This window comes from Marmota flaviventris, chromosome 19 (assembly GCF_047511675.1).
Source record: "Marmota flaviventris isolate mMarFla1 chromosome 19, mMarFla1.hap1, whole genome shotgun sequence".
Lineage (NCBI taxonomy): Eukaryota > Metazoa > Chordata > Mammalia > Rodentia > Sciuridae > Marmota > Marmota flaviventris.
The window spans coordinates 37,567,372-37,591,421 of record NC_092516.1 but is presented as its reverse complement, the minus strand read 5'-3'; the positions used below and the strand labels follow the sequence as shown (position 1 = coordinate 37,591,421).

Below are 24,050 nucleotides of genomic sequence, written 5' to 3'. Positions count from 1 at the left end.
CCTGCACAGTCCCAAGGGGAGGAAGCCCGGCTCCGAAAGGGGAAGTGCACCGCGAGGAAGTAAAAAGTTCCCTGCGGGGTGTCTGAGCCGGGACCCGTGTCCCAGCACCCTGGCCACCACCAAGAGCGCTCACTTCCGTGCGGCAGGCGCGGACCAGGCCGCGTGCCCCTTCCGGGCATCCGGCCCGGGTCGGCCCCTAGCCCCACACCTCCGGCAGTCCGCGGGGGCAACCCAGAGGGGCGTGCTTGCACGTGCGCAAGGGGGCGGGGCCGCGGCGCCCGCCAAGCAGTTCCCAGCCCCCTGCCGCGGGCCCACGTGGGCGCTCCCTGGAGGGGGGGGTAGTGCCGCGAGGCCCCGCCCCCAAGGCTCGAGCCACTGAGCGATCGGGGGCGGGGCCGGGCGGGGAGGTTAAGAGCGCCGGGCGCTGGTGGCTTGTAGCTGGACGGCGCCGCCGAATCGGGACATCGGCGGGAGCACGGGAGGGCGCACGGCGCAGCCCCCACCATGCTCAAGCGCTGTGGCCGGCGCCTGCTGCTGGCGCTGGCGGGTGCGCTGCTTGCCTGCCTCCTGGTGCTCACCGCCGACCCGCCGCCGTCCCCGGTGCCTGCCGAGCGCGGCCGGCGCGCGCTGCGCAGCTTGGCGGGACCTGCGGGGGCGGCCCCGGCGCCCGGGCTGGGGGCGGCGGCGGCTCCTGGAGCGCTAGCCCGCGAGGTGCACAGCCTGTCCGAGTACTTCAACCTGCTGACCCGCGCGCGCAGAGACGCTGGCCCGTCGTCCGGGAGCGTACCCCGCCCCGCCGACGGCCACGCGCGGCCCCCGGCCGAGCAGCTGGCGCCCCGTGATGTCTTCATCGCAGTGAAGACCACTAGGAAGTTTCACCGCGCACGCCTGGACCTGCTCCTGGAGACGTGGATCTCTCGCCACAAGGAGATGGTGAGCCCCAGCGGCTTAGTGGGGCCGGGTCGTCGTCCATCCAGCCGGTGACGGTATCCGATTGGGGTTAGGCTGCATCCCTGCCCAGCCATGGAACTATCTGGGGCCCGGTGATACAGATTCATCCCCTTCGACCCAATTTGTCAGCTGGAGACCACTCTTCCATACAGCCCTGGAAATGTCCGAGCCCACTCCAGCCTAGCTCCAGAGCCCTGGATGGCTGCATCGTCCGACAGCAGTCTCCAGTGCTTGGGGTCGGTTTCCTGTGATGCTTGTCCCACAAACGCAGTATTAATTTGGTTGATTGCCCCCAAACGTCCCAAAGCAGATTCTGCTCAGGCCTTAGAGTGTCATCCACCCTAGACGGGGACCAATCCCCAGGAGTAAGGCTCTAACCTTGGCGGTGAAGAGAGAGCATAGGATCCCTGGGCACAGGGCCAGACCACTTCTCATCCCAGTTTGCTACATGTAGGGTCCAATCACTGCTGGCTGGGGGATTTGGGAGTGCATCTTAGAAAAAGGAGAGTCCTGGGTTTGGGAGTCTGTGTGGAGACCCTTTCCCCATAGTGCAGGATACCCTGAAGCCCAGAATCTTGGGCTTAGTTCCTCCAATTGGGAATGGACTCCTGCACATCAAAAAGACACACCCCATTTTGAAAATGTCCCCAGAGGCTACTGCAGGACGGTTGGGTTGGGCAGGGAAGGGGCAGAGTGTGGGCCCTGAAGGGGGGGCAGCAGGGGAACATGCCCGATTTGGGAGGCTCTGGGATGTGTAATGTGAAGGTGGGTACTCAGAGAGGACCCCATGACCCTTTCCTCCCTGTTCAAGTCTAGAGACCCAGGGCATTCTGGCTTGGCTGAATCCTCTTTGGGGGTAGAATGGGGTTGGGGGGGAGGGCCGTGGTAAGCTTATGGAACTAGGGGGCAGGGTCCTATCTGGTCTTGGTTGGGGAGAGGCCCTGGGAACCCCATGGCAGCCTCCTGGGAATCAGGCGTCCGTTTCCCAGGGGCTCAGCAGGCTGGCGGGAGGGGGTAGTGGGGGCCATGGGTTTTGTTTAGCGGCTGGGCCGTTAGGATTCCCAGCGCCGGGCGGCTCTCGGGCCGGCCCCATGGGCAAGGTAACAAAGCCCCTTTCTCCAGCCGAGAAAGGCGTCGGGCCTCTTGTGTGCAGCTATGCGCTCCATGGGAACCGCTGCTAGCACGCTGGCCACTCAGGTTGCCTGGCGATGAGGGGGCCTGTGCCCCCCCCCCATCTCTGACTGACAGCCCTCTTGGGGCACCATCCCTGAGCCAGGCACATCCCCTCCAGCACTTGGGCTTCCTACTGTGTGACCTTGGGCATCATTGACCCGCTCTGGGCTGCCACCAGGTTTGAGCACCTCTCACGTTGGAATTTGGGGCTTTCTCCAGCAGAGAGGATATAGTCCGAGAGTCTTAGGTGTGGGTCTCAGCTGGGCTAGGTACTTTTGGGCCAGATCTTCGTCTTTTCATCTCTGAACCGTAGGAAACGCTGCCTTCCCATAGGCAGTGTTGTCAAGGAGAACTGGCCCAAATTGAAGGCATGGGTGCGCCTCGTAGGCACTCAGAGTTGGAGCCCATCTCTCCGCTGGTCTCTGAGGCCCTTGTTGAAGGATCCCTTCACCCAGGAGAGGCTGGGTCTGCGCAGAGTCAGCTCATATGCGCATGGCAAGCAGAGCCCCTCTTGTGGTACCTTGTGGTCAGGGGTCTATGGAACGTGCTGCAAAGAGCCCACTTCCCCAGCCTGTGCAGGATGACTCAGACCCTTCTGACAGAGGGACACAGAGAGGCTGTGTGAGCTGAGTGGCATCTGCCCACACTGGGGGGGAGGCTTCCTGGAGGAGGTGCCATTTGAACCAGAGTGAGTCACAATTGCCCAGGAAGAGAAGTTCTGGCATTGCTATCTCAGGCACAGACTGTGCAAGAAACCTCAGCCGCCAGTGGGGTGGGGTGGGGTGGGGGTGCTGGCCGATGGGGGCCAAGCTCTGATGGGCCCTGAAGTTGGGGTGAGGAGCCTGGCCTCTGGCCCGTCCACTCCTCCCCCACCCTTCCAGGAGCGCCAGGCTGCAGCGGCTGCCACCACCCGGCCACAATGGTTGGGGGAGAACTTGGCATCCTGTGTTTCTTTGAATCGCGGCTCCAGGCTCCAGGAACAATGCCGCTTCCTGTGGGTGTCCTCCCGCCCCCCCACCGCCCCCTGCCTGCCCTGGTCCAGCCCTGCTGCCCTTGCTGCCCCATCTTCCTCCTTCGGGGAATTTGTGGGGCTGCTGGGGAGTGCAGGTCCCTGGAAGCCAGGGGCTGGACTGGTCTGGCACCACCTCTGCGCTGGGTATGAACACAGGCTGGTGCCTGCATCTCTCTGGCCTTGGTCTCCCCGATTGTACACTCGATGGTGCCTATGCCCACCTCCCAGGGCCTTTAGAAAGAGGAAAAGACAGGTGGTCCCCAACACTTTGCTCCTCACAGGTGAGCTCTTGTGCCCCTTTTACAGAGAAGGAAACCAAGCCTGAGCAGGGGTGAGGACTGCAGCTGCAGCTCCTGCCCCCTCCTCTCCTGTTGCTCTGTTGGGGAGACACCCCCACACCTTGCAGCCCTGCTCCTTGAGGGCAGTTCTTCTGGAGGCTGCCTTGCTCCTGAGCTGAACAAAGGTGACTTTAATCTCCGTAGCCTTGGGCTGGGTTTTTAGAACACCACCAAAGCGCGGGAGAACAGGCCTCCCTTGATCTCATTAAGAAAGCATTTTGCTTTTAATCCAGCGGCACAGTGGAGCGTCTGCGCAGGCCGGCCCTATCCACCTCCCACGGCATTCCTGGACTGAGATGCTGGGGCATGGGTGGGGGGCTGGGTGCGAGTCTGTGCGTGCGGGCTGCCCGGGGTGTCTGGCAGGCTCCAGAAGGAGGGGTGCAAGCAAGCAGAAGGTGTAGACTGCACCTGCACTGCCCATAGCTCTGGGCCCATGATCTGCAGCTTGGGGCCTCACCCAACCTTGTGTCTGGGCCTGGGGTCAGGTCTGGCCAGAAGCTGGGGCTGCCCAGGTGAGCTGTATCATCCTCCTGGCTTGGGGGTGAGTCCCCGTGCTCCAGGCCTGTACACACTGGACCTGTTTGTACACAACAGGAAACAGATCCAGTGGGTCTGGGGGGGTCCCTGATTTCTGCTCTGGGCACCCCCCACCCAATCCAGGCTTGCACTCAGCCATGCCAGGGCGCGGCGGGCGGCACGCGCTGGGCGGGCCGGCAGAGGAAGGAACATTCCTCCCCGTGTGCCGACCAGCCCAGGCGGGCGCTGGCAGCTCCTGGCCCCGCCTAGCGGCCCCGTCCCCCTCCTCTTCCGCAAAGCTATCCTGACAGGGGGTGGCCCTGTGCCGGCGCAGGTGGAGTCTTGCTAAGGCCCTGGGCAAGGTCCTCTGAGCGGGCTTCCTTGCCTGAGCAGCAGGAGGGATGCCAAGTGCCAGGCTGTATGGGCACTGGGGGTAGGAGCCGTTTCCTGCCGGCACCCCACTCACTGTTGGCGATTTTAGAACCTCGATGGTTGCTTTGGCTCCGAGGGTAACCTGCTCAGCTGGTCACACAGAAGGGGGCTGGCTTCAAGGCCCAGTCCTGAGGGCTGCCTTACTGGTGGCCACACCCCTGCCTGGGGACCTCTTGCCCAGCCCGGCCCAGTTAACCAGGCCAGCTGTATGGTAATGACAGCACGGCCACTCCTGCTTAACTCGGCCGAGTTAAGGCCAGCCCTGCGCCCCTCTCTGCTCAGCCCAGGACAAAGCTGGCCGACGATGTCTGGTGATTCATCCTCCCTCTGGGCCCTTTGTCTGCCAGGGCTTGGCAGCCGCCCAGCAGAGGCCTTTGTCCCCAACCCAAGTGACTGCGACTTGGCTTCCCAAAGCCGACCTCCTCTGCCTGTCCCTCCCACCCCCCTCGCACCCCCTCCCACCCCTCCAAGTCAGCAGGCCAGGCCCTGTGTCAATAAGGGTGTGTGCCCGGGCCAGGTGCACTGAGCCGAGCGCGCTGGGAGCGGAACGGGAGCGGGTTACCTGGTGGTGGGTGGGGCGCCCACCTGGCTCGTGCCTCACAGCTGCCTAGGTGACCTTGGGCCCAGCTGCCGAGGTTGGGCGGGAGGCCCCAGCCTAACTCCGCTGAAAGAGTGGGGAATGGTGACCTGATCTGCAGCCGCAGAACCCCAGGGTGCCCAGCCCTGGCTCTGTGGCCCAGTAGGGGGATACAGAGCTGGGGGCTCACGGTTGTGTCTTTACTTCCAGACGTTCATCTTCACCGACGGGGAAGACGAAGCCCTGGCCAAGCACACGGGTGAGCCCTGGGCTGGGGAGGGAGGAGCCTGCCGGATTCCTCCCCCTCCCGGGGCAGAAAGGTCGCAGCCTTCTGGGCTGGGAGGGCAGTTTACTCAACAGGCTTGCTCAAAGCCCCGCCCCACTACTCCCGGGCCCCCTAATTCTCATGCAAATGAGGCCCTTTCAGCCCCCAGGGTCCCTTTGAGCCAAGCAAGGAGCAGCAGGTGGCGGGTACTGGGAAAAACCTGGCTGAATGGGCAGGGGCGGTGCACTTGGGTGGGGGCTGGGCTGAGGGAGGGGCCACAGCCCCCACCCCCAGGGGGGAACCCCAGGCCCACTCACAGCCCTCCCCGCCCACAGGCAACGTGGTCAACACTAACTGCTCGGCAGCCCACAGCCGCCAGGCCCTGTCCTGCAAGATGGCCGTGGAGTATGACCGCTTCATCGAGTCGGGGAGGAAGTGAGTTGGGCGCAGGAGCCCCTCCACACCCATGCCCTGGCAGTGCCCACCCTGGCGTGCCCCTGATGGTCCTGCCTTGCCCCCAGGTGGTTCTGCCATGTGGATGATGATAACTACGTCAACCTGCGGGCCCTGCTGAGGCTGCTGGCCAGCTACCTGCACACCCAGGATGTCTACATCGGCAAGCCCAGCCTGGACCGACCCATCCAGGCCACAGAGCGGGTCAGCGAGAACAAGGTGGTGAGTGTCCCCCTCTCCATTGTCCCACGTCATACACATTGCACACGGTGTCGGGGGGAGGCTGAAGATGGCTCTGCAGCCTGGGGGACCCCACCCCAATCTCATAACACTCCTCGCCCCCCGCAGCGTCCTGTGCACTTCTGGTTTGCCACTGGCGGAGCTGGCTTCTGCATTAGCCGTGGGCTGGCCCTGAAGATGAGCCCGTGGGCCAGGTAAGCACCCTGCACAGGTGTCTCCACCAGGTTGTTCTGGTCCTCAGGTTCCCTGCTGTGGGGCCTGACCGGATTCACATTCCCAGCAGTGGGGGGGGGGGGTGGTGGTTCCAGCCTCTGCTTGGCACCACCTACTTCCTGCCTCCTGTCCCTTCTCCCTGGGTAACATGGCAGGTGCATTTATATCTTTCCCCATGTCTGTCCATCCTGCTCAGAGCAGGCCATTGGGCAGCAAGCACCCTTCTGAACCCCCGAATCAGAACCATTGAGGAGCAGCAGCGCAGGTGTGTGTGGGGGGGGGCAGGACAGAGCATGCGCAGCGTGTCCACCTCCTTCCTGAGCGTAGCCCCCTCTCCCTCAGCGGTGGCCACTTCATGAGCACGGCCGAGCGGATCCGGCTGCCGGACGACTGCACCATTGGCTACATCGTGGAGGCCCTGTTGGGCGTGCCCCTCATCCGCAGTGGACTCTTCCACTCTCACCTGGAGAACCTCCAGCAGGTGCCTGCCTCTGAGCTCCATGAGCAGGTATCCCGTCCCCTGGGGCCTGGCCAGGCCTGGCCGCGCACAGGGAGGGATGAGCAGACAGAGGGGGAAGGGACGGAGGGAGAGGGGGAAGAATGGGTGGAGTCATTGACTTAAATCAAATGCCATGGGGTACGGAGATGCCCCCACAAGCACGGACACCTCGCTGTTTATATGAGGGAACACACCTCTGTGCCCTTTGGGTCTTTTTCAAATCAATAGACTTTTTTTTTTTTGAGAGAGAGAGAGAATTTTAATATTTATTTTTTTTAGTTATCGGCGGACACAACATCTTTGTTTGTATGTGGTGCTGAGGATCGAACCCGGGCCGCACGCATGCCAGGCGAGCGCGCTACCGCTTGAGCCACATCCCCAGCCCCAATAGATGTTTTCTTATTATGGCCGTAACCCCCGCTTGGACTTCATTGCTGGGATGGGCAGAGCAGGCTTCCTTAGCCCCAGGGAGGCAGTTTGAAGGGCAGTCTCTTCCTCCAGAGCCTAGGGACACCAGGGCCCCTCCAGCATGACTCTGCCTGTCCTCCCACAGGTGACTCTGAGCTATGGCATGTTTGAAAACAAGCGGAATGCTGTCCACGTGAAGGGACCTTTCTCGGTGGAGGCTGACCCGTCCAGGTGGGCTTGCAAAGGGTGCCTGGGGCTGGGTGTCTCTAAGCAGCGTGATTATTAGAGGTGTCCCTGGAGGCCCGCCTTCTCAGGGTGAATAAGCCCCCGCTGCTGGGTCTGCAAGGCACCCCCACCCCGCACAGACCAGCCCTCTATTCTGTCCCCACAGGTTCCGCTCCATTCACTGCCACCTGTACCCGGACACACCCTGGTGTCCCCACACTGCCATCTTCTAGCAGCCATGGCTGAGACCTTGTCCCTGGGTGCCCCTGGTATCCAAAGGGCCCAGGGACCCCTGTTGTGCTGTCTTGTCTGTGGCATTTGATCGTTGTGTGTGTGTGTGTGTGTGTCTGTGTGTGAGTTTGTGTGTCTGTGTGCGTGTGCCCACCTGCACAGTGGACTGCTGGGCAGTCTTTCTCTGCAGGCAGCTGGCAGAAGTGCCTCTTGTCTGCCTTTCCATAGGGGGAAAGGGTCCCTGGGGGGGGGGGGGCAGTCCTATTCATGTTTCTGGGTCTTGGTAGCACTGGGCTCCCAGCTCCTCTGCAAGGTGATGTGGGTGCCTCTTCTGCTGAGCACAGTCCTTGTGCTGGGGGGTGCCAGCACCCTGGAATTCTGGCCCCTTCCTGGAGCCCCCCAGGACAACTGAGCCATGCTCAGTGCAGGAGAAGCTGGTTTTGGGGAGAGGCCCAAGCCCCCTCCTCTGATGATCTCTGACCTGGGCACAGTGGCTCAGAGGAACAGCAGCTGCTGTCCGGGGACTCCTGGGGCTGTTCAGCTGATCCTGGGTTGGGGGTCCTCCTGGCCCCCTTGAGGTCCTGCCTTTGTCTCCCCATGATTGGGGGGTCAGAGCATTTTATTTCCTCTCCAAAGTAGAGAGAATGTCGCCCACAGTGGGCGTGTCTGTAAATATTGTGACAGTATTTTTTTACTGTGCTCTTTTTCAAAAAGGGGTGGGTGAAAGGGGGTCTGATTTTTGTTTTGCTTTGAGGAGTGGGTGGGGAAGGGCCTTATTTTATCTTTTCTGTGGATCAGAAAAAGCAGAAGCCAAACTTGGGGAACGCCTTCATTTGTAAACCTGACCTGGGAATGTCTATGTATTATGCCTTCCAGTATCTGGAATCCCCTCTCGTCCCTGCCCACCAGGCCCAGGGGGCTCACCTGGTCCTGGGTGTGTTTTTAATTCTCTTTGCAAAGACATAGCTAGGAAAGCGGATGATAAGGGAAGAGCTCTCAGGGAACTGAAGTGTTGTTGCTATGGTGACGTCTTTTTGCTGTCAATAAAGGTGCTTTTTGCAGCAGCTCGGGATCCTCCTCCTGTCTGGGAGTTAGGCCTGAGCCCTGGGCTCATGGAGAGGCTCTCAGGAGCCTCTGGGGGCATCAGGTCAGGGGAGGTTAGGCAGGTTAGACGGTAGGCCTGGCTTGCTCCACAGCAGGTGGGTAGGTGGAAGACCCTACACACGAACTACTTTGGAAGGAAACTTGGGATCGAAAAAGTGGCTGGGACCAGAGAAGTGTGGCTGAGCGGGGATGGGCACTGTGCTTCCTGGAGGGACTTGTCGGGACTGCTGGGGGCCAGCCAGGGGAGCAGCTCTGAGGCTGCTGGCCTGAACTGGGAGGAGCCCCGTCATCTCTGCAGGAAGGATTACTGCTGTGGCCGGGCCTTGGACCTTTGTCTTCATCCTCATCCCAAGCCCAGTCCCGTTCTTTAGATGAGGAAACTGAGCAAGTAATGTCCAAGGCCAGTCAGGTGCTGGGGTTGGGGTGGGTCCAGCCCACTGCTAACACTGCCCCTGACCCGCTGCCTCTTGGCTCCCCTGTCCAGGAGTTGGAGGAGTCCTCTGGAGCAGTGCCTTCTGGGGCTGCTTCCCAGGCTGGGCCTGTGACAATGCTCCCCCACCCCCAGTCCCAGGAGCTGGGAAGGATTCAGACCCTTTTTGCTTGTGAAGAAGGCCACTCTTACAGTGGCCTTTGCTCCTCAAATCCAGTCTTTGAGGGCTGAGCTGGCCGCCAGCTGAAGGAACCCTCCACCCCTTGCAGTGCCTGGGGGCTGCCTCACTTCCTCTTCAGACTGCCCCACGCCTCCCTGGCTGGCTTGGCCTGGCTGCTGTGCCCTGCAGATGCCCGTGCTGGCCTCCCCTGCGGCTCCAGGTCCACCCTTCCTGCTGCTTCTGTGCAGTGTCCCCACTGCTGACCCACTAGAGACCCATGCCAGCCAGGCGGCCTCTCAGCCCTTGCTGGTGGCTGCCGCTGCTGCTGACCTGGGACTACTGGCCAGACCCAACCCTGCCTTGGCCTTGCGCCGCTGAATCAGCAGAGTGGTTTCCAGAGGCCTGGCAGCTGCCTGAGTGAGCAGCGGCTGGGTGGGGGATAGGAGGGCCCCTTGCCACCTCATGGTCTGACCCCCTGGGGGCACCCCCTGACTCAGCTGCTGTTGTCCCTCAGTACCAGTCATGTTTTCTTGGAATGCAAGAAAGCCGACACTTGCGGGTGGGGGTGGGGTGTTACAGAGCAGGCTGTGGGCACGGGCTGGCCCCTTCCTTCCTGGGTGAGTCAGGCTTGGTGCTCTCTGCCCTGGCCCCCACGCCACCTCCTGCAGCCTGTGTGAGCCCTTCCGTGGAGCTGGCAGACAGCAGAGCTGGCAGACACGGCCAAGTGTGACAGGGTACAGGCCCTGCTGGGCCAGGTGGAGTCCACTTCAGTGTTGAAGTCCTAAATCATCACCACAACTGGTGCAGATGTCCCCTGAGCAGCCAGGAGGAGCAGCGTGGAGAGGATGCCCTGCTCCTCCACAGGCCCAGCTTCTCCATCTGAAAAAGTGGGGGTGAAGGTAGTGCAGAGAGAGGGAGGGGTCCCAGGAAGCACAGCCCAGCAGCCTCGGGCCTTGCTCTCAGGGAGAAGCTGGGGGAGGGAAGTGGCTCCCCCTTAGAAGGGGGAGCAGCAGGGGGACCCCTCCTACAGGTGGTGAGCCAGCCAGGCAGGAGAGGGAACCCTCCTTTCCCCCAGGTTCCTTCTGGGGACAGCTAAGCCCCACCTACAGGCGGATCATCAGTGCCGCAGTACACCTGCGCTCAGGGCTGGTGGGAGAGGGTCCTGGCTGGCCCAGCCTGTACCCCCTTCCAAGCTGTCAATCATTTGTGGGGCTTTCAAAAGTAAAACTGCAACCTTCAGTGGGGGTGTGGGTGCGGGGTGCTCGGCAAGGATGGCAGGACTCAGCCCCCACCCCCAGCTTCCGCTTTTTCAGTCGAGTGCGGAGGAGCCAGGTCCGGGGAGAGCTGCTGGGGTGGGGCCCCTCCCAGCTCAGTTTGAATGACTCTCCTCCCCCTCGGCTTATCAGGGCTGACTTCCTGGAAGAAGCACCCCAGCTGGAGAAAACCTTTGCAAAGATGTGATAGCGATGGGGAGGGGGTGGGTAGAGGGAGGTTCCTGCTCAGCACTGTCACCGCAGAGGGAGCCCTGGGAGGCCCTGAGGGCAGGGAGAGGAGATAAGCAGTGGAATGTGACTCCCAGACCTTCCAGCCAAACATGGCTTTCCCTGAGCTCCCAGGTGGCAGAGCCAGGCCCCGCTGGTGGCCTCAGCAAACTGGGTGAGACAAGGTGAGACAAAGACCTGTCTTTGTCAGACTGATTGGTCCTGCTGGCTGGGGGCTCAAGAGTAGTGAGTGCTCCTCCCTGTGTCCCTATCCCCAAGAAGCTACAAGTGGACCTCCCATCTCCTATCACAGTGCTTGGGTGCCGTCTGGCTTCTATCCCACCTTTCCTGGGACACGTGCCTGGATCTAGGGGTGCAGCTCAAGGGGAAGGAAGGGCTCCCACTGCAGCTTCAGCTCATTCAGAGTTCGCCGCAGAGCGCTGAACCGACTCACCAGCATCTGATTCGTGCGAGGCGGGTAGCGTCCAGTGGCAGGACCCAGCAGATGGAGCAAGCCCCAGGCCCCACTCCTGCCACTTTTGGCGCCTGGTCTCTGGGGTGGGGCTTTGCAAATGTAAAGTGCAGCGGCCAACTCTGACAACTGAGTCACACGAGCACCCTTGAGTACTGCAGGGGTGGCGATTCTCCTCCGCCGCTCCCCAGGAACTCGCGGAGGTCCGCCTGTCTCTCCTCCTCCAAGGTCCCAGCGCCCCCTGCTGGACATTTGCATCCATGCATCTCCCCCTGGAGCTGCTCTCATTGTGAGGCCCAGACCCTCCCATCCTTTCCCTCAGCGCAGCCCCACAGTGCAACCCCTGCAAAACCCCATCTGGGGGCATCTCACCTGATGCCCCCAGGGGTGTTCACAGGCTCACTTGCTCCTGGGAGATCCTGGCTCCTGTCCCTGACTACTGTTTTCTGCACTGATCCCATGTCCATTTTTTGGAGGGGTGTAGAGGTTGGTACTAGGGGTTGAACCCAGAGGTTCTCTGCCACTGAGCTCCATCCTCAGCCCTTTTTATTTTGAGACAGAGTCTTGCTAAGTTGCTAAGGTTGGCCTCGAACTTAGGAACCTCCTGCCTCAGCCTCCCAAATCACTGGGATTACAAGCTTGGACCACTGCACACAGTCATGTGCATTTGCAAGACCTCGGTATTCACTGTCCTTCCCACAACACCATGCCTTCCCCCTCCTTGAAGGATGGCTACTCTCCATGCTTTACGTGCTCCATAGCCATGATCTTCAGCCTCCAGCTCTGCCTCCACCTCCAGTTGTGCCCAGGGCCCGACTGGCACATGTCACCATCTCCCTAAACTCTTGATGTCAGGAGGACACCCCAGGGTCAACATGTCCAGACTGGACCTCTGACCACCCTCCTACCCAAACCTGTGCCCTCCCCAATTGTCCCACCTCAATTTATGACCGTGCTCAACCCAAATCCCACACAGACCCATCAGGAAGTGCTGTGGGTGGCACCTTCTGGAACCTACGCCGTCTCACCACACACTGCCCCATGGGGCCCCAGCTCCCATTCACTTGTGCCTGCATCGTGGCAGCAGCCTCCTAATTGGTGTCTGGTTTCTGTTCTTGTCCCCTTTCCAACTCAGCAGCTAGAGTTAGAATGAATGTTAAAATGAACAGTTAATATTCCAGTTAAGATGAATGTTAGATCAACTCATTCTGCTTAGATCCTCCATGGCTCCCACCTCACTCAGGAAAAATGTCCCAGGCCTTATACAGCCCACAAGACCTTTTGAGATCCCCCCACTCTGACCACACTCTCCTTGCTCCCTCTACTCCAGTCACTTTACCATCTAGCTTGAACCACCAGGAAGGTGTCTGTCTGCCTCAGGGCCTTTGCTCTGACTGCTGTCTGCCTGGAAACCTCTTTCCTCATGTTGCCTCAAGGTTAGATTCCATGGTGAAAGATGTCCACATCCTAAACCCAGAATCTGAGAATATGATCTTGGGGGGCAGGTACCCAGGATTGAACTCAGGGGCACTCGACCATTGAGCCACACCCCCAGCCCTATTTTGTATTTTATTTAGAGACAAGGTCTCACTGAATTGCTTAGGGCCTCACTGTTGCTGAGGCTGGCTTTGAACTTGTGATCCTCTTTTCTTAGCCTCCTTAGCTGCTGGGATCATAGACATGCACCACTGCGCCCAGCTGTGAATATATTTTACATGGCAAAAGGGAACCAGATGAGATGACTCTGTGTTATCTAGGTAGGCTGGATGTCATCACAAGGGTCCTCAGGAGAAGGAGGCAGGAGGCCAGTATTGGAGCGAGATCTGCAGGTGCTGCTGACTTTGTGGATGGAGGGAGGGGAGCGACCCTGCATGTGGTATACTTTATGATCTGGAAAAGGCAGGAGAGGTGCTCTCCTAGAGCCCCAGCAAGAATACAGGGCTGTGGACACTTGGCTTAAAAGCCCAGGGAAGGCCAGGTGCAGTGGTACATGCCTGTAATCCCAGCAGTTTGGGAGTCCAGGGCGGATGATTGCAGGTTCAAAGCCAGCCTCAAGCATCTTAGTGAGGCCCTAAGCAACTTAGCAGGACCCTGTCTGTAAATAAGAAAAAAAGGGGGGGGGGCTGGGGATGTGGCTTAGTGATTAAGTGTCCCTGGGTTCAATCCCTGGTATAGAAAAGTAAATTTTAAAAACCGAAGTAGCCCAGGTAGGCTCTGACCTTCAGAACTGTTAAGATAACACTCATGTTTGAAGTCAAGTGAGTTTGCAGTAATTTGTTACAGCAGCAGCGAGAACCACATACAATCTGATCTATAGTCTCTTCTCCATGGTGGCTCCTTCAGGAAGGCCCTTCCTGAGTTTTGAAAATCATACCTGTACACCCACCTTCCACCCCTTCACCCAGGCCGTCTCACATGTTTGGCTACCCACCAATGCCATCTTCTATGTATCAGCTGTCCAGGACTGAGCTCCTTGACCTTCTGTTCCATGGCTGTACCGTGCCTAGTCAGCGCAGTGCCCTGGCCTAACATGGCTGGGGCTGCTGCCCTGGGATGTGCCTTTCCCGGTTAGGAACCTTGATGCTGATTTTTACCTTCCCTGATGCAGGGGCTGAGGGCCCAGGATGCAAGACGTGCCTGGGGTCTGTCCTCATCCCTGGTTCTCACTCCAAGCCGGGGGCCGTCATGTCTTCGGGACCCCCAAACCTGAAGGTCTCCAGGTCACTCTCCTTGTCACGTGACACCAGAGTCATGAATGGCTCCACCCTGGCGGCTCAGCAATTCTCCCCAGAGCACCCCGTCCGTTCCCTGGAGCAGAGAGTGCTGGGCAGGGCTCCTGGTGTTTGCGGGGCAGGCGGAGCAGCTCTCTGCTGGGCAGCCGCCCTCAGGTGCCAAGAGCTGGGAGCCAAGGACGCCTTCCACTGGCCCCTGCCACCTGTGTTTCCTGAAGCCTCCCTGCGGGGTGGGGGGTGTTGCTCACAGGGCTCCTCGACAGGTGGCCCCGGGCATCCACTTGGCCACCCCAAGCCCGCTTCGAGGAAACCAGGAAAGCTCACTCCCACCCACGGTCGGTGAGGGATCCACGGAGACTGTGCAGACCCCCAGACACGCCAGGACCTGCCAGCAGGAAGTCCCAGCAGGAGGAGGAATGAGTGCCATGGGGATCCACCTGGATCCAGCCTGTCCCCTAGGGACCCTTCACCCTGTCTGTGCTGGCCCACGCACAGTCACTTTTGCTGGGGGCCTCATAACACTCCCCAATCCCATGACCTGCAAAGCCAGGTTTCAGCCACATCCTCTGTCCCCTGCCGTGACACTGCCCCTGCACATCTGCTCTGCAAGCCAGACACTTCCAGGCAGCTTGGTCCCAACAGCCACCAGCCAGGACCTGCCCGAATGCAGGGTGGAGCTAACCCTGTCCCCTCCCCACACCCTCTGGCCTGGATTACTGCTGTTCAGTCCTCATCTAACCCCAGAGGCCCCCACACCTCCCACCCCAGTGTGGCACAGTGGGCACCTGGACTCCCCCAGCAGAGCCTGGAGCTGGGACCCTCCAGAGCAGCTCAGGAAAAGAGGCCCGTCTTTTAAAATTTGTTTATTTTAAAACATGAAACCCAAGCTGAATAGAAACCACAGAAATTACATCGACGAGATTTTTAGTATTTGCCAGAAAAATAAAGTCCCCAAAGAAATAAAAATCAAACCCCAAACCCAGTTTTAAAAAATGAAAACACAGCGACGGTACACACAGCCATGGCCCTACAGAGGCTGGGGGAGCGCAGGGCTGGTCAGCGCGGACGTTAGTTCACATGGGCGGGGGCAGGTGAGATGCAGGTGGGCAGGAGGGAGAAATCAAGAGGTAAAACAAAATCATATATATATTTATAGTATAACAAATATAAAGGGATATGGTACACAACCATTATGGTTAAACACAAAAAAGATCCCACACTAAAGGCCCTGGTCACCTGGGGCCCAGGGGCTACCAACTGACCAACCCCTTGGGCTGGGGGGGGCTGGGACCGGTGGGGAGGGTGATGGTGCTTGGAACTGGAATTGCATAGTGTGATGGGGGCGGTGGGCGCCAGGGGAGAGGGGCAGGGTCTGCTCCTAACCAGGAGTCTACTACCCAGACCTTGCCTGGCCATGGGGAGGGCAGGGAGGCCTGCGAGGGGTATGTCTCTTGTCCCAGCTAGACCCCTCCTGCTCCTCTGGCCAGGGACCTGGGGCCTTGCTGGTGGCCTCGCTGCCTCCACAGGGTGCGGGACCCTGGGGCAGGGTGGGTATAGCAGCCGGCCAGGCAGCAGGTCCTGGCCTGGTGCCCCGGGTGGTGTGGAGGTCGCTGGGATGGGGGTTGTCAGGAACGCGGCACCAAAAACTCAGAACAAAATAAAACCGAGAGGAGCCCGGCCTCCCTCAGCTGAGGCCAGGCGGAAGCCCGTCGACTTCCCCTTCCCTTCTTCAGCCTCGGTGAGTGAGTCACGGACGGCACACGCACACGACGGTCAGGACTCCCAAGACAGCACAGGTTCACAGCCACATCCGGGCAATGCCCACCGCTCATGCTAAGCATTCACCTCAGGGCAGCACGCGGCTGGGCCGCGGGCAGCGTTTGTGCTTCCGAGTGGCCCCAGAGCACACAGTGGCACCCAGGCAAGGGGTGCAGCACCTCCCTGTGGACCCATGGCCAGGACGCAACCCGGCAGGTCAGACCCAGAGGAAAGACTGGGCAAGTTGGCTGTGGCCACACCTTGGTGGCCCCACCGGATCCCAGTGCGGCCAACTGGGGCCAGAGACAGAGTCCCCTCTGTTGAGGTTTGGTCATGCCTGGGGGGCTCAGATGCCCAGGCTTGGGGCCACAGGCCCACTGACTCCCCTGCCCCACTCCACTTTTGGTCCCAGACACCAGCACAAAAACGGATCGGGGAGGAAGGGCAGGGTGGGGGGGCCTCGCCCAGAGAGGGGCGAGGACATTCTGGAGCCAGAAGCTGCCCTGAGCTCCACTCCCCGAGAACCATAGGTCTGTAAACCGCCTCCACTGCAGGGCCTCCAACCTCAGCCCCTGTGCACACTGTCCAGCAGCCTCCTGGCTGCCCTTGGCCTTGGCACACAGGTCAGAGCCTGCACTGGACCATGCCGTCTGGGGTGGGCTGGGCCGGGCAGGGCAGAGCCTCCTCGTCCTGATCTGGGGAGGCTGCACCCCCCCACGCAGGAAGCACAGCAAACATCATACACTAAAAGCCAGAAGCACCTCAGGGAAGCCTTGTTCCCACTTCACAGGTAGGGAGACTGAGGCCACTGGGACCTCAGCCGGAAGTCCATGGGGTATTTGATCCCGAGAACCATCCTCCTGCCCAGGGAGGGGTCTCCAGGCCCTTGGGGCTGCTGTCATTCTGCGGCCCATCCCCAGCAGCACCCAGGGGAGAGAACAGCTCCTCCAGCCCTGGCTCCCAGCCAGCTGTCCTGGCCCTTGGCCCAGGCTCGACTTGGGTCACACACACTGGCTCTGGTCAGCCAGGGCAAGAGGCTGGGAGTGAGGTTAGTGGTTAGTCCCAGGAGGGGCAGCAGGGACTGTGGGCATGTTCACAGCCAGCTAAGGTCCAGCCCCCGAGGCTGGGCCCCGGGGACACTGTGCTGTCCTGGATGGAAGTGGAACCAGGAGAGGGAACGGGGCAGCGCCCACTCAGCCTGCCCTGGAGATGATAAACGTGGTTAGTGCAAAACCCAAACCGATGGAGCTGCCAAGTCTTTGGGATGGGGGAGGGGGTTTGGCACCAAGAGGGTGGCCAGCACTGGAGGCCAGCGACCCAGGCTCTGCATGGCACCTGCTGTCCGTGGAGAGCTGGGAGGGTGCTGGGGGAGAAAGCAATGCTGGGTGGGAGGCAGAGGAAGGGCCTCCCTGGAGGCTCTGGCCACCGGCAGGAGAGGAGGATATGGTCAGGTGAGCTGCGTGGATGAGAGAAGGCAGGTGCCACAGACATGTGGTGGAAGGCCGTGGGAGGGCCCACCTGCGAAGGTCACCTGTCCCTCAGTGGCAGAGATGCCAGGCACAGAGGGCTCCTGTTGTGCCTGTGAACTAAGAATTGACCCACAGAAGCGAGGGCAGAAGCAAGGGAGGCCCCACGACAAGCTCAGAGCTGCGGAGGGAGGAGGGGCTGGGGAGGCCAGCGCTCGAGGGACAGGGCAGCAGACAGTCTGGAGGGCCACCTGCAGATGGAGCATATTGGGACAGAAGCACCAGGGCTCAGTGAATCAAGAAGGTAGAAGGATAGGGGAGTGGGTGGCCAGGCAGGGCCAGGTGTTGGTGGCGGCATCTGTCCAGGTACGTGTCCCAAGTCGGGGGCGTGGGCCCATAGCCCTGTGTCTCAACCTGCCCCGAGCTCATGCCGGGCACCTCTGTGCCCCCTGTGGGGAAGGGAGAGGAGGGGCGAGGGGCCTACAGATGTGCCCAGGCTGGCCTGGAGTGGCATGCGGAGGGTCCGGCGGGCGGCCACAGGTGGAAGCAGCAGTGCTGGCACAGGAGGGGTGGGGCGATTGGCACGTGGGGCAGGTGGCTGACCGGTGCGCAGTCTAGTGCCCGCTGCCGCTGGAGTCAGGGCGAGGCTGGCTCGTGGCGAGGTATTTGGCTCTCATGCTGGAGGTGTACTGGAGGAGAGAGGGAGGGGGGAGGGGGTCAGCAGGGTCCCGGGCGGGCCAGGGCAGCCAGAGGCCTCCTCGGCGTGGTCCTCAGCAGGATGAGCCAGAGCCGGCCCTTGGGAGGCAGGTGGGAGCACAATGCACAGCTGGCAGAGCCTAAGGAAGGGGCCGGGGGCCTGGACCCAGGACTGGATGCGGCTGAGGGAGCTGGTGGCCCCCAAGGGCAGTCCCCTCCCTTGACCGGATGATCACCTTCAGCTCATCACTGCCCACGCTGCTGGCATTTGGGCATCTGGTCAGGCAGAACTCGAGCACCCCTAGGAGCCAGAGCACTCGGCAACCCAGAACCTGGAGGCCACACACGCAGGCCGAGGTCTGCGCAGGTGGGTCCTCCTGAGCCAGCTCACAGCTGGCAAGGCCCAGGGGCATCTGGAGGCGCAGCCTCCAGCCCATGGCTGCTCTGCCCCGTCACCCAGGGAAGGAGGGATTCCCAGGCTGGAGCGCTGCTGCTGCCCACTCAGGAAGGAGACCAATTGTGGGCTCCTCTGGTCTCAGAGTCAGGGACAGGGACAACTGGCTCTGCACATGGCCTGCAGAACTTGGCCACCCTCACCCAACCAGAGCATGGTGGCCTCAAATAGCATGTGTGTGCGTGTGGCACATGTGCTCAGGAGGAACACGTGTGGGCAGGCTGGTGTTGAGGCAGGGCTTGGTGCCCACGGCAGGGGCAAAGGTCACCAGTGCTAAGGAGGCCTGGGCTGATTCCACCGACCCCTAAATGGGCTCTGGGGACTCTGGGTGGTCCTCATAGCCCCTAGAACCACAGAGAAATGCCCCCTGGGTCCCTAGAGCCCTCCTGGAGTACCTAGAAGGTTACGAGCAGCCTGGGAGGTGGCCATGGAGCAGGGGAGAAGGAGCAGCGGCACTGGGAGCCATGTCATTCCATGGTCATGCAGCAGGGACAGGTGGTGGGATGGGATAGTGGGTGGCATCCCAGAACCCGGAAGAAGCCCAAGCAGGCGCCTGTACTGCTGCCAGGAACAGCAGGAGAAGCTCGCATGCTTGTCTGCAAACACGATGTGCACCAGGGTCACACCCAGGGGCCAAGCTCTGCTCTCAAGTCCAGGTGCACAAAGGGGCCTGGGTAGATGCTTCCCTCACTGTGAGGTGACAGGAGGGGCTGGGGCCAATTGTAGCTGGTGGCAGAGTCCCCAAAGGCTGGGTGGCTGGGCTTGGGGGTGGGCAGGGGATGCCTGGACTGGGGCTCACTGCCCACTGTAAGACCGGCAGAACGGGGGGCCAGCAGTAGAGGTCTCTGGCTGGACTGTGCCACCCACAGCTGGTCCTGGAGCAGTGGAGCCCAAGGCCAGTGTTGGGGGAGGGTGGTGGTGAGAGAAGGGCAGGAGGCATGGAGGCGCAGGCGGATGGCCGTGCGGGTGGGGGACAGGGTGGTCAGTACCTGTCACTCAGAGGGCACAGCTACCACAGCGTTCGGGCACTGTCCATGGGCTTAAACTGCCAGCCCGCGTGGCTGCCAGAGTCCAGGGCAGCCAGATAGCGCTAGGAGGGCCCAGGGTGGGAGGGTGCAGGAGAGAGAGAGAGAGAGGGGGTATCCTCAACGCCAGGGCGCAGCTGGCCTGGAGCAGGCTGTGGGGCCAGTGGGGCCAGGTAAGGACAGCTAAGCGGAACGTAAGAGGCCAGCAGCTGGGGACGGCCTCTGGGCTTACAGCCCTTGGTCCAGGTCCTGGGCAACCCAGGCCCTGCCGTGTTATGGGACTACAGGACAACAGGGACTCCTGGCAGGTGAGCGTTTCTGAAAACAGTGGCCTTCAGCATCTCTAGCCCTGGTCGCACAGCCCAGCCCCTCCAGGAAGCCCTGGGCTCCCAGCCTCTCCATCAGCTCCTTTCCTCTGGCACCAAATCACCCTGTCCCTTTGTGTCCATGTTTCACTTCCATGATCAGAAGGAACACCAGGCCCAGACTAGGACAGCCCGGGGTCAAGACCGCTGAACACCAGGAGAGGAAGGGAGGAGAGGAAGCAAGGCTGGGCCCGAGAAACGGACAGCAGCCCTGCTGGTCCTGGGGCACCAGGGCCAGGGCAGTGCAGCTCAGGGAACACAGCAGGGTCACACCTTGCTACATGCCTGCCTTCCCCAAGAGAGAGCCAGGAGCTGACCTGCTGGGCTGCTGGCCCCTGAGGGCCACCCGGACTGTGAGGCACTTCAAGGCGGGTAGGAGCTGACGGGCCCACCCAGTCCCATCCACTGGAGGGGTCCCAGCTGGGAAGAACCCCAAGGCCCCCAGCACTAAAGGCTCACAGCTGCCCCCAGAGCCCACGCTGCCCATGAGAGCCACACCAGAGCACCGAGGCCAAGGTCCCCCCACCCTGCCCTGAAACTTACTGAGGGCGGTGGGGACTCGCGCCCAATGAGGGGGGTGTTCTCACAGCGGGGGTTCTGGAAATTGGCATTCTGGCTCCTGGGGGGTGAGGAGAGAGAGGCTATGAGTGGCCACTGGTCACAGTGGTCCTAGGTCCAGGCCTATGCACACTCAATTCTGTCCGGCCTGACTTCCATGATGACTTCCACAGGGGTGGGCACCTCTGTCCTTGCTGAGGCCCTATAACCCCAGACAATGATAGGCTCAGGGGGCCCACTGTGCCCTCCTGCCTCCACGGCCCAGCCAGAGCCCACCTCCCATCAGGATGTCTGCCCACCATGAAGACAGGCCCTTGGCCTAGAAACGGACCCTCCACCTGACTATGTGACCTTCTCATGGCCCCTTGACCAGGTTCACCTGTGGGCAGGAGGCACTCAATGTCAGGCTGCTCCACCTGAAGCCCAGGGCGCCCACCCTGCTGTAACCCTTTCCTGCAGCTGTCCCCACCACCCTCCCCTTCCTTGCCAGCAAGTCCCAAGCTGGATCCACTCTCCAAGCTGCAGCTGATGTGCCCGCCACCCCATGGACTGAAGCAAGCATGTGTCTCAGAGTCTGCCTGACCTGCCTGGACTGGCCCCACCCCGCTCCCCGCACTCACATGTACTCAGTGACCGGGGCGTTGCTGACGGTGTGAGCGGCAGCCGGGATGCTGGTCTCACTGCCATAGCTGCTGCCACAGCTGTACAAACTGGGCATGTGCACGCGGTAGAGGCTGTCATGTGCTTGCCGTGGCCCTGGGGCGGCCTCCTCCTCCCCATCCTCATCGGGACCTCTGCGGGAAGGGACACCCAGCACAGGCTCAGGCCCAGCAGGAGGGAACTGCCACCAGACCTGTGGGGGCTGGGTCTGGTGCAGACACCTGTGTCCAATCCTGACTATGCCACATACATTCTGCTGACCCTGAGGCCTCTTAACTGGCTCTGAGCCTCAGCTTTGTTCTTTGTAGGTGCTAAAAGACCTGGTCACGTGAGTGCCAGGCCCTGCTGCACAGCCCATAAAGGGCTGTCTGCTTATTAAAAGAAGCTGCAGGTCCCCGTGGGGGAAGCTGGGTAGGGGAGCTACTGGATGGTGAGCAGTTCAGGGTGGGACAGTGGAGCTGCTATTGAGTGGTGTCCACCAGCTATGCCCCAGGTGGGGCCCAACCAATGCTCACCTGACCCTCCAGGGTGTCCTCTTACAACTCCCTTTTTATGGTTAGGGATGCTGAGGCCCAGGGTGGTTAGGTGACTTGTCCAGAGTCACATGACAAGCAAGGATCTGCATCCAGCCATGGGGTTCCAGGGTTGTGCTCCTGGCCACTCCACTACAGCTACAAACTTTATTATCACAGCCACCTTCATTCATCACTGTCCCCATCATTACCACCACCATATCACCATCACCATCACCCCATCAGCACCAAACATCACCATCACCACCACAACCATTACCACCTCCATCACCACCACCACCATTACCACCATCACCATCACCACCACCATCACCATCACTACCACCATCTTCATCACCACCTCTATCACCATCTCCATCACAAGGGGAAACAACAGAAATCCAGGCAATTGGCAGAAATCTGAGCTAAGCCATCAAAGCTGGGCCGTCAAGCAGCAGCCACTGCCCCAATGGGAGGGACCAGAAGTCTGGGGATGGACTGAGGGGCGTCAGCAAGGGAAGGAGCCCAGAACTCTCACACCCCAGTCAAGCCAGTTCTGACTTCAGGTCACCAGGACACCCACTTCAAAAGACACAGCAGCCCTGCGAGAGCTGCCTTCCATCCTAGTCACCCAGCACAAGGCCACAGCCACCTGGGTCACCCCGTGTAGAAGCTGACCACAAAGCTGGCCCCTCCATCCACAGCTCTGCACACGGCACCTGGGGGCTTGGATAGGACGTTCTGAGGCCAGCATTCAGCGTGCTGGGTATAGAAGAAGCCCAAGGGGCCAAGAGACCCTAGTGCTCCTCCCTGCCCGCTCAGGACGTCCAGGTTGGGAGCTCCTCTAGGCTCAGTTCTTCGGTGACACAGGGATGTTCACCTGGGAGCTGGAGGCCTTGGAGAGGCCAGAGGCCTAGAGTGTGGTGAGGCGAGGAGGCATTTGTTCCTCACCTCTGGGGACGGGGAGCTGGGGGTCCAGAGGGCTTGTTCCTAAAGTGTCCTGTGTGGCCTGAGCCAAGCTCCAGGACCTCCCTGAGCCCTCACCTCTTCTGCTGCCAGGTGTGTGGCACGCTGCAGACAATGGAGCTGAACATGAGGGCTGTGACGAATGAGAAGAGGGCCAGGTAGATGAGGCCCTCGACGCCATCGTAGCAGAAGCCCGTCAGCGCCTGCACATAGTCCTGGGATGGCAGGGACCACACGAAGACGGAGACGGCGTGAGACAGAGAAGCTGCCTGAAGCCCAGACTGCCCACAAGTCCCTCTTCCCTAGGGCCACCCCGACCTCTCCCCAGCAGCGCCCACCCGCTGCAGCACCCCTCCCCCCACCAGCTGCCTACACCCATTCCCAGGGACCACCTCACCAGATGCAGGCTGCGGCAGTCCACCAGGGCAGTGAGGTGCTGCAGGTTCACCTCTGTGCCATTTAGCACCTCCTGGATGCGGAGCAAGGGGTCCTGGGGATAGTCACACTGAAGGTCAACAGTAAGCCAGCCATGCCTCTCCCAAAGCCCCCAGGTCAACCTCCACCCCATAACCTGCCATGGAGACCACGCTTGAAGCTGTGGCCTTGGTGAAGGTCCTGAGGACCCTGGGGCCTTCAGAAATGTTGAAACTGGCCGGGTGCAGTGGTGCATGCCTGTAATCCTAGTGACTCGGGAGGCTGAGCCAGGAGAATCACAAGTTGAGGCCAGCCTCAGCAAATTAGCGAGGCCCTAAGCAACTTAGTAAGACCCCGTCTCAAAACAACACATTAAAAGGGCTGGGGATGTGGCTCATTGGTAAAATGCTCCTGGGTTCAGTCCCTAGTACCAAAAAAAAGGTGAGGGGCTGGTATGGCTCAGTTGGTAGAGTGCTTGTCTCGCATGCACAAGGCCCTGGGTTCAATCCCTAGCGCCATCCCCCCCAAAATAAATAAATAAAAAAGAATGGTGAAACTGGAGTCTGGAGTCTGTGTTCTGGACTCAGGGAGACCCATGGACACCTGTCCAATGTGGTCAGCACGACATGAAGACAGGACTCTCTTACTGCTGGGAAAACAACAAACCACTGCATGTTACTACTGACTGGGGCTTGGCTCTGCTTTTAAAAATCCCATTTGAGGAATAGTGGAACGCGAGGGAAGATCTTCAAGATCTATTAAATGAGAAAACAGTAAACAAATGTCTCTGTATGGAGCAGGCCTGAATCTGTGGCACATCTGCACCCGCAGGTGCAATGCTCTGTACAGAGACCCATCCTCACACAGGCGCAGGGAGCACTCACGGCTGGCCTGGGCTCCCCAGCACACAGGTGCTGCCTCCTCTGACAGGTCTATGGATGCTCTATGATCCTGAAATGGATTCAGGAAAATAGAACCTACTGTTATGGGCTGAGCCATGTCCCCTGACGTCCTGGGCTAAAGTCCTGACCCCCAGCACCTCAGAATGTGATCGTACTTGGAAAAGGGCCTTCAGAGAGGGGATCAAGGTGAAACAAGGCCACTGGGGTGGCCCTAGTCCAGTACACCTGGTTTCTTGATGTGAAGAGATCAGGACACAAACACACACAGTGACAACCCGGAGAGGACAAAGGGAGGAGCAGCAGCTGCAAGATGTGGAGGGCGACCTCAGGAGAGCTGGCCCTCGGAAGGCCCTGCTCACACC

General features: G+C 60.5%; 2 protein-coding genes across 2 annotated transcripts in view; one reads left to right on the top strand and one right to left on the bottom strand.

Moving 5' to 3' along the window:
• Positions 1–438: 438 nt before the first annotated feature.
• On the top strand, positions 439–8,597 carry Lfng (LFNG O-fucosylpeptide 3-beta-N-acetylglucosaminyltransferase). Its single transcript, XM_027919848.2, has 8 exons — positions 439–933; positions 5,210–5,258; positions 5,600–5,699; positions 5,786–5,939; positions 6,066–6,151; positions 6,513–6,678; positions 7,223–7,308; positions 7,469–8,597. Exons 1-8 carry the CDS (start codon positions 505–507, stop codon positions 7,533–7,535), a joined length of 1,137 nt encoding a protein of 378 aa, XP_027775649.1. The 5' UTR covers positions 439–504; the 3' UTR covers positions 7,536–8,597.
• Positions 8,598–14,760: 6,163 nt separating this feature from the next.
• The window catches only part of Ttyh3 (tweety family member 3), a 28,575-nt gene continuing 19,285 nt past the window's right edge, over positions 14,761–24,050 (bottom strand). Inside the window, exons 10-14 of the mRNA XM_027919846.2 lie at positions 22,770–22,862; positions 22,451–22,587; positions 20,855–21,028; positions 20,220–20,295; positions 14,761–17,825 (exon numbers count right to left, since the gene is read on the bottom strand). Of these exons, the coding sequence (XP_027775647.1) occupies positions 17,751–17,825; positions 20,220–20,295; positions 20,855–21,028; positions 22,451–22,587; positions 22,770–22,862 (555 nt within the window). The 3' untranslated portion in view covers positions 14,761–17,750. The remainder of the gene's footprint in view (positions 17,826–20,219; positions 20,296–20,854; positions 21,029–22,450; positions 22,588–22,769; positions 22,863–24,050) is intronic.

Excerpts from the sequence above, each read along its gene's own strand:
- Lfng (XM_027919848.2), top strand. The coding sequence starts at position 505 with ATGCTCAAGCGCTGTGGCCGGCGCCTGCTGCTGGCGCTGGCGGGTGCG. Across the intron at positions 5,259-5,599 it reads AGCCCTGGCCAAGCACACGG|GCAACGTGGTCAACACTAAC; the intron begins GTGAGCCCTGGG and ends CCCCGCCCACAG. Across the intron at positions 6,152-6,512 it reads AAGATGAGCCCGTGGGCCAG|CGGTGGCCACTTCATGAGCA; the intron begins GTAAGCACCCTG and ends CCTCTCCCTCAG.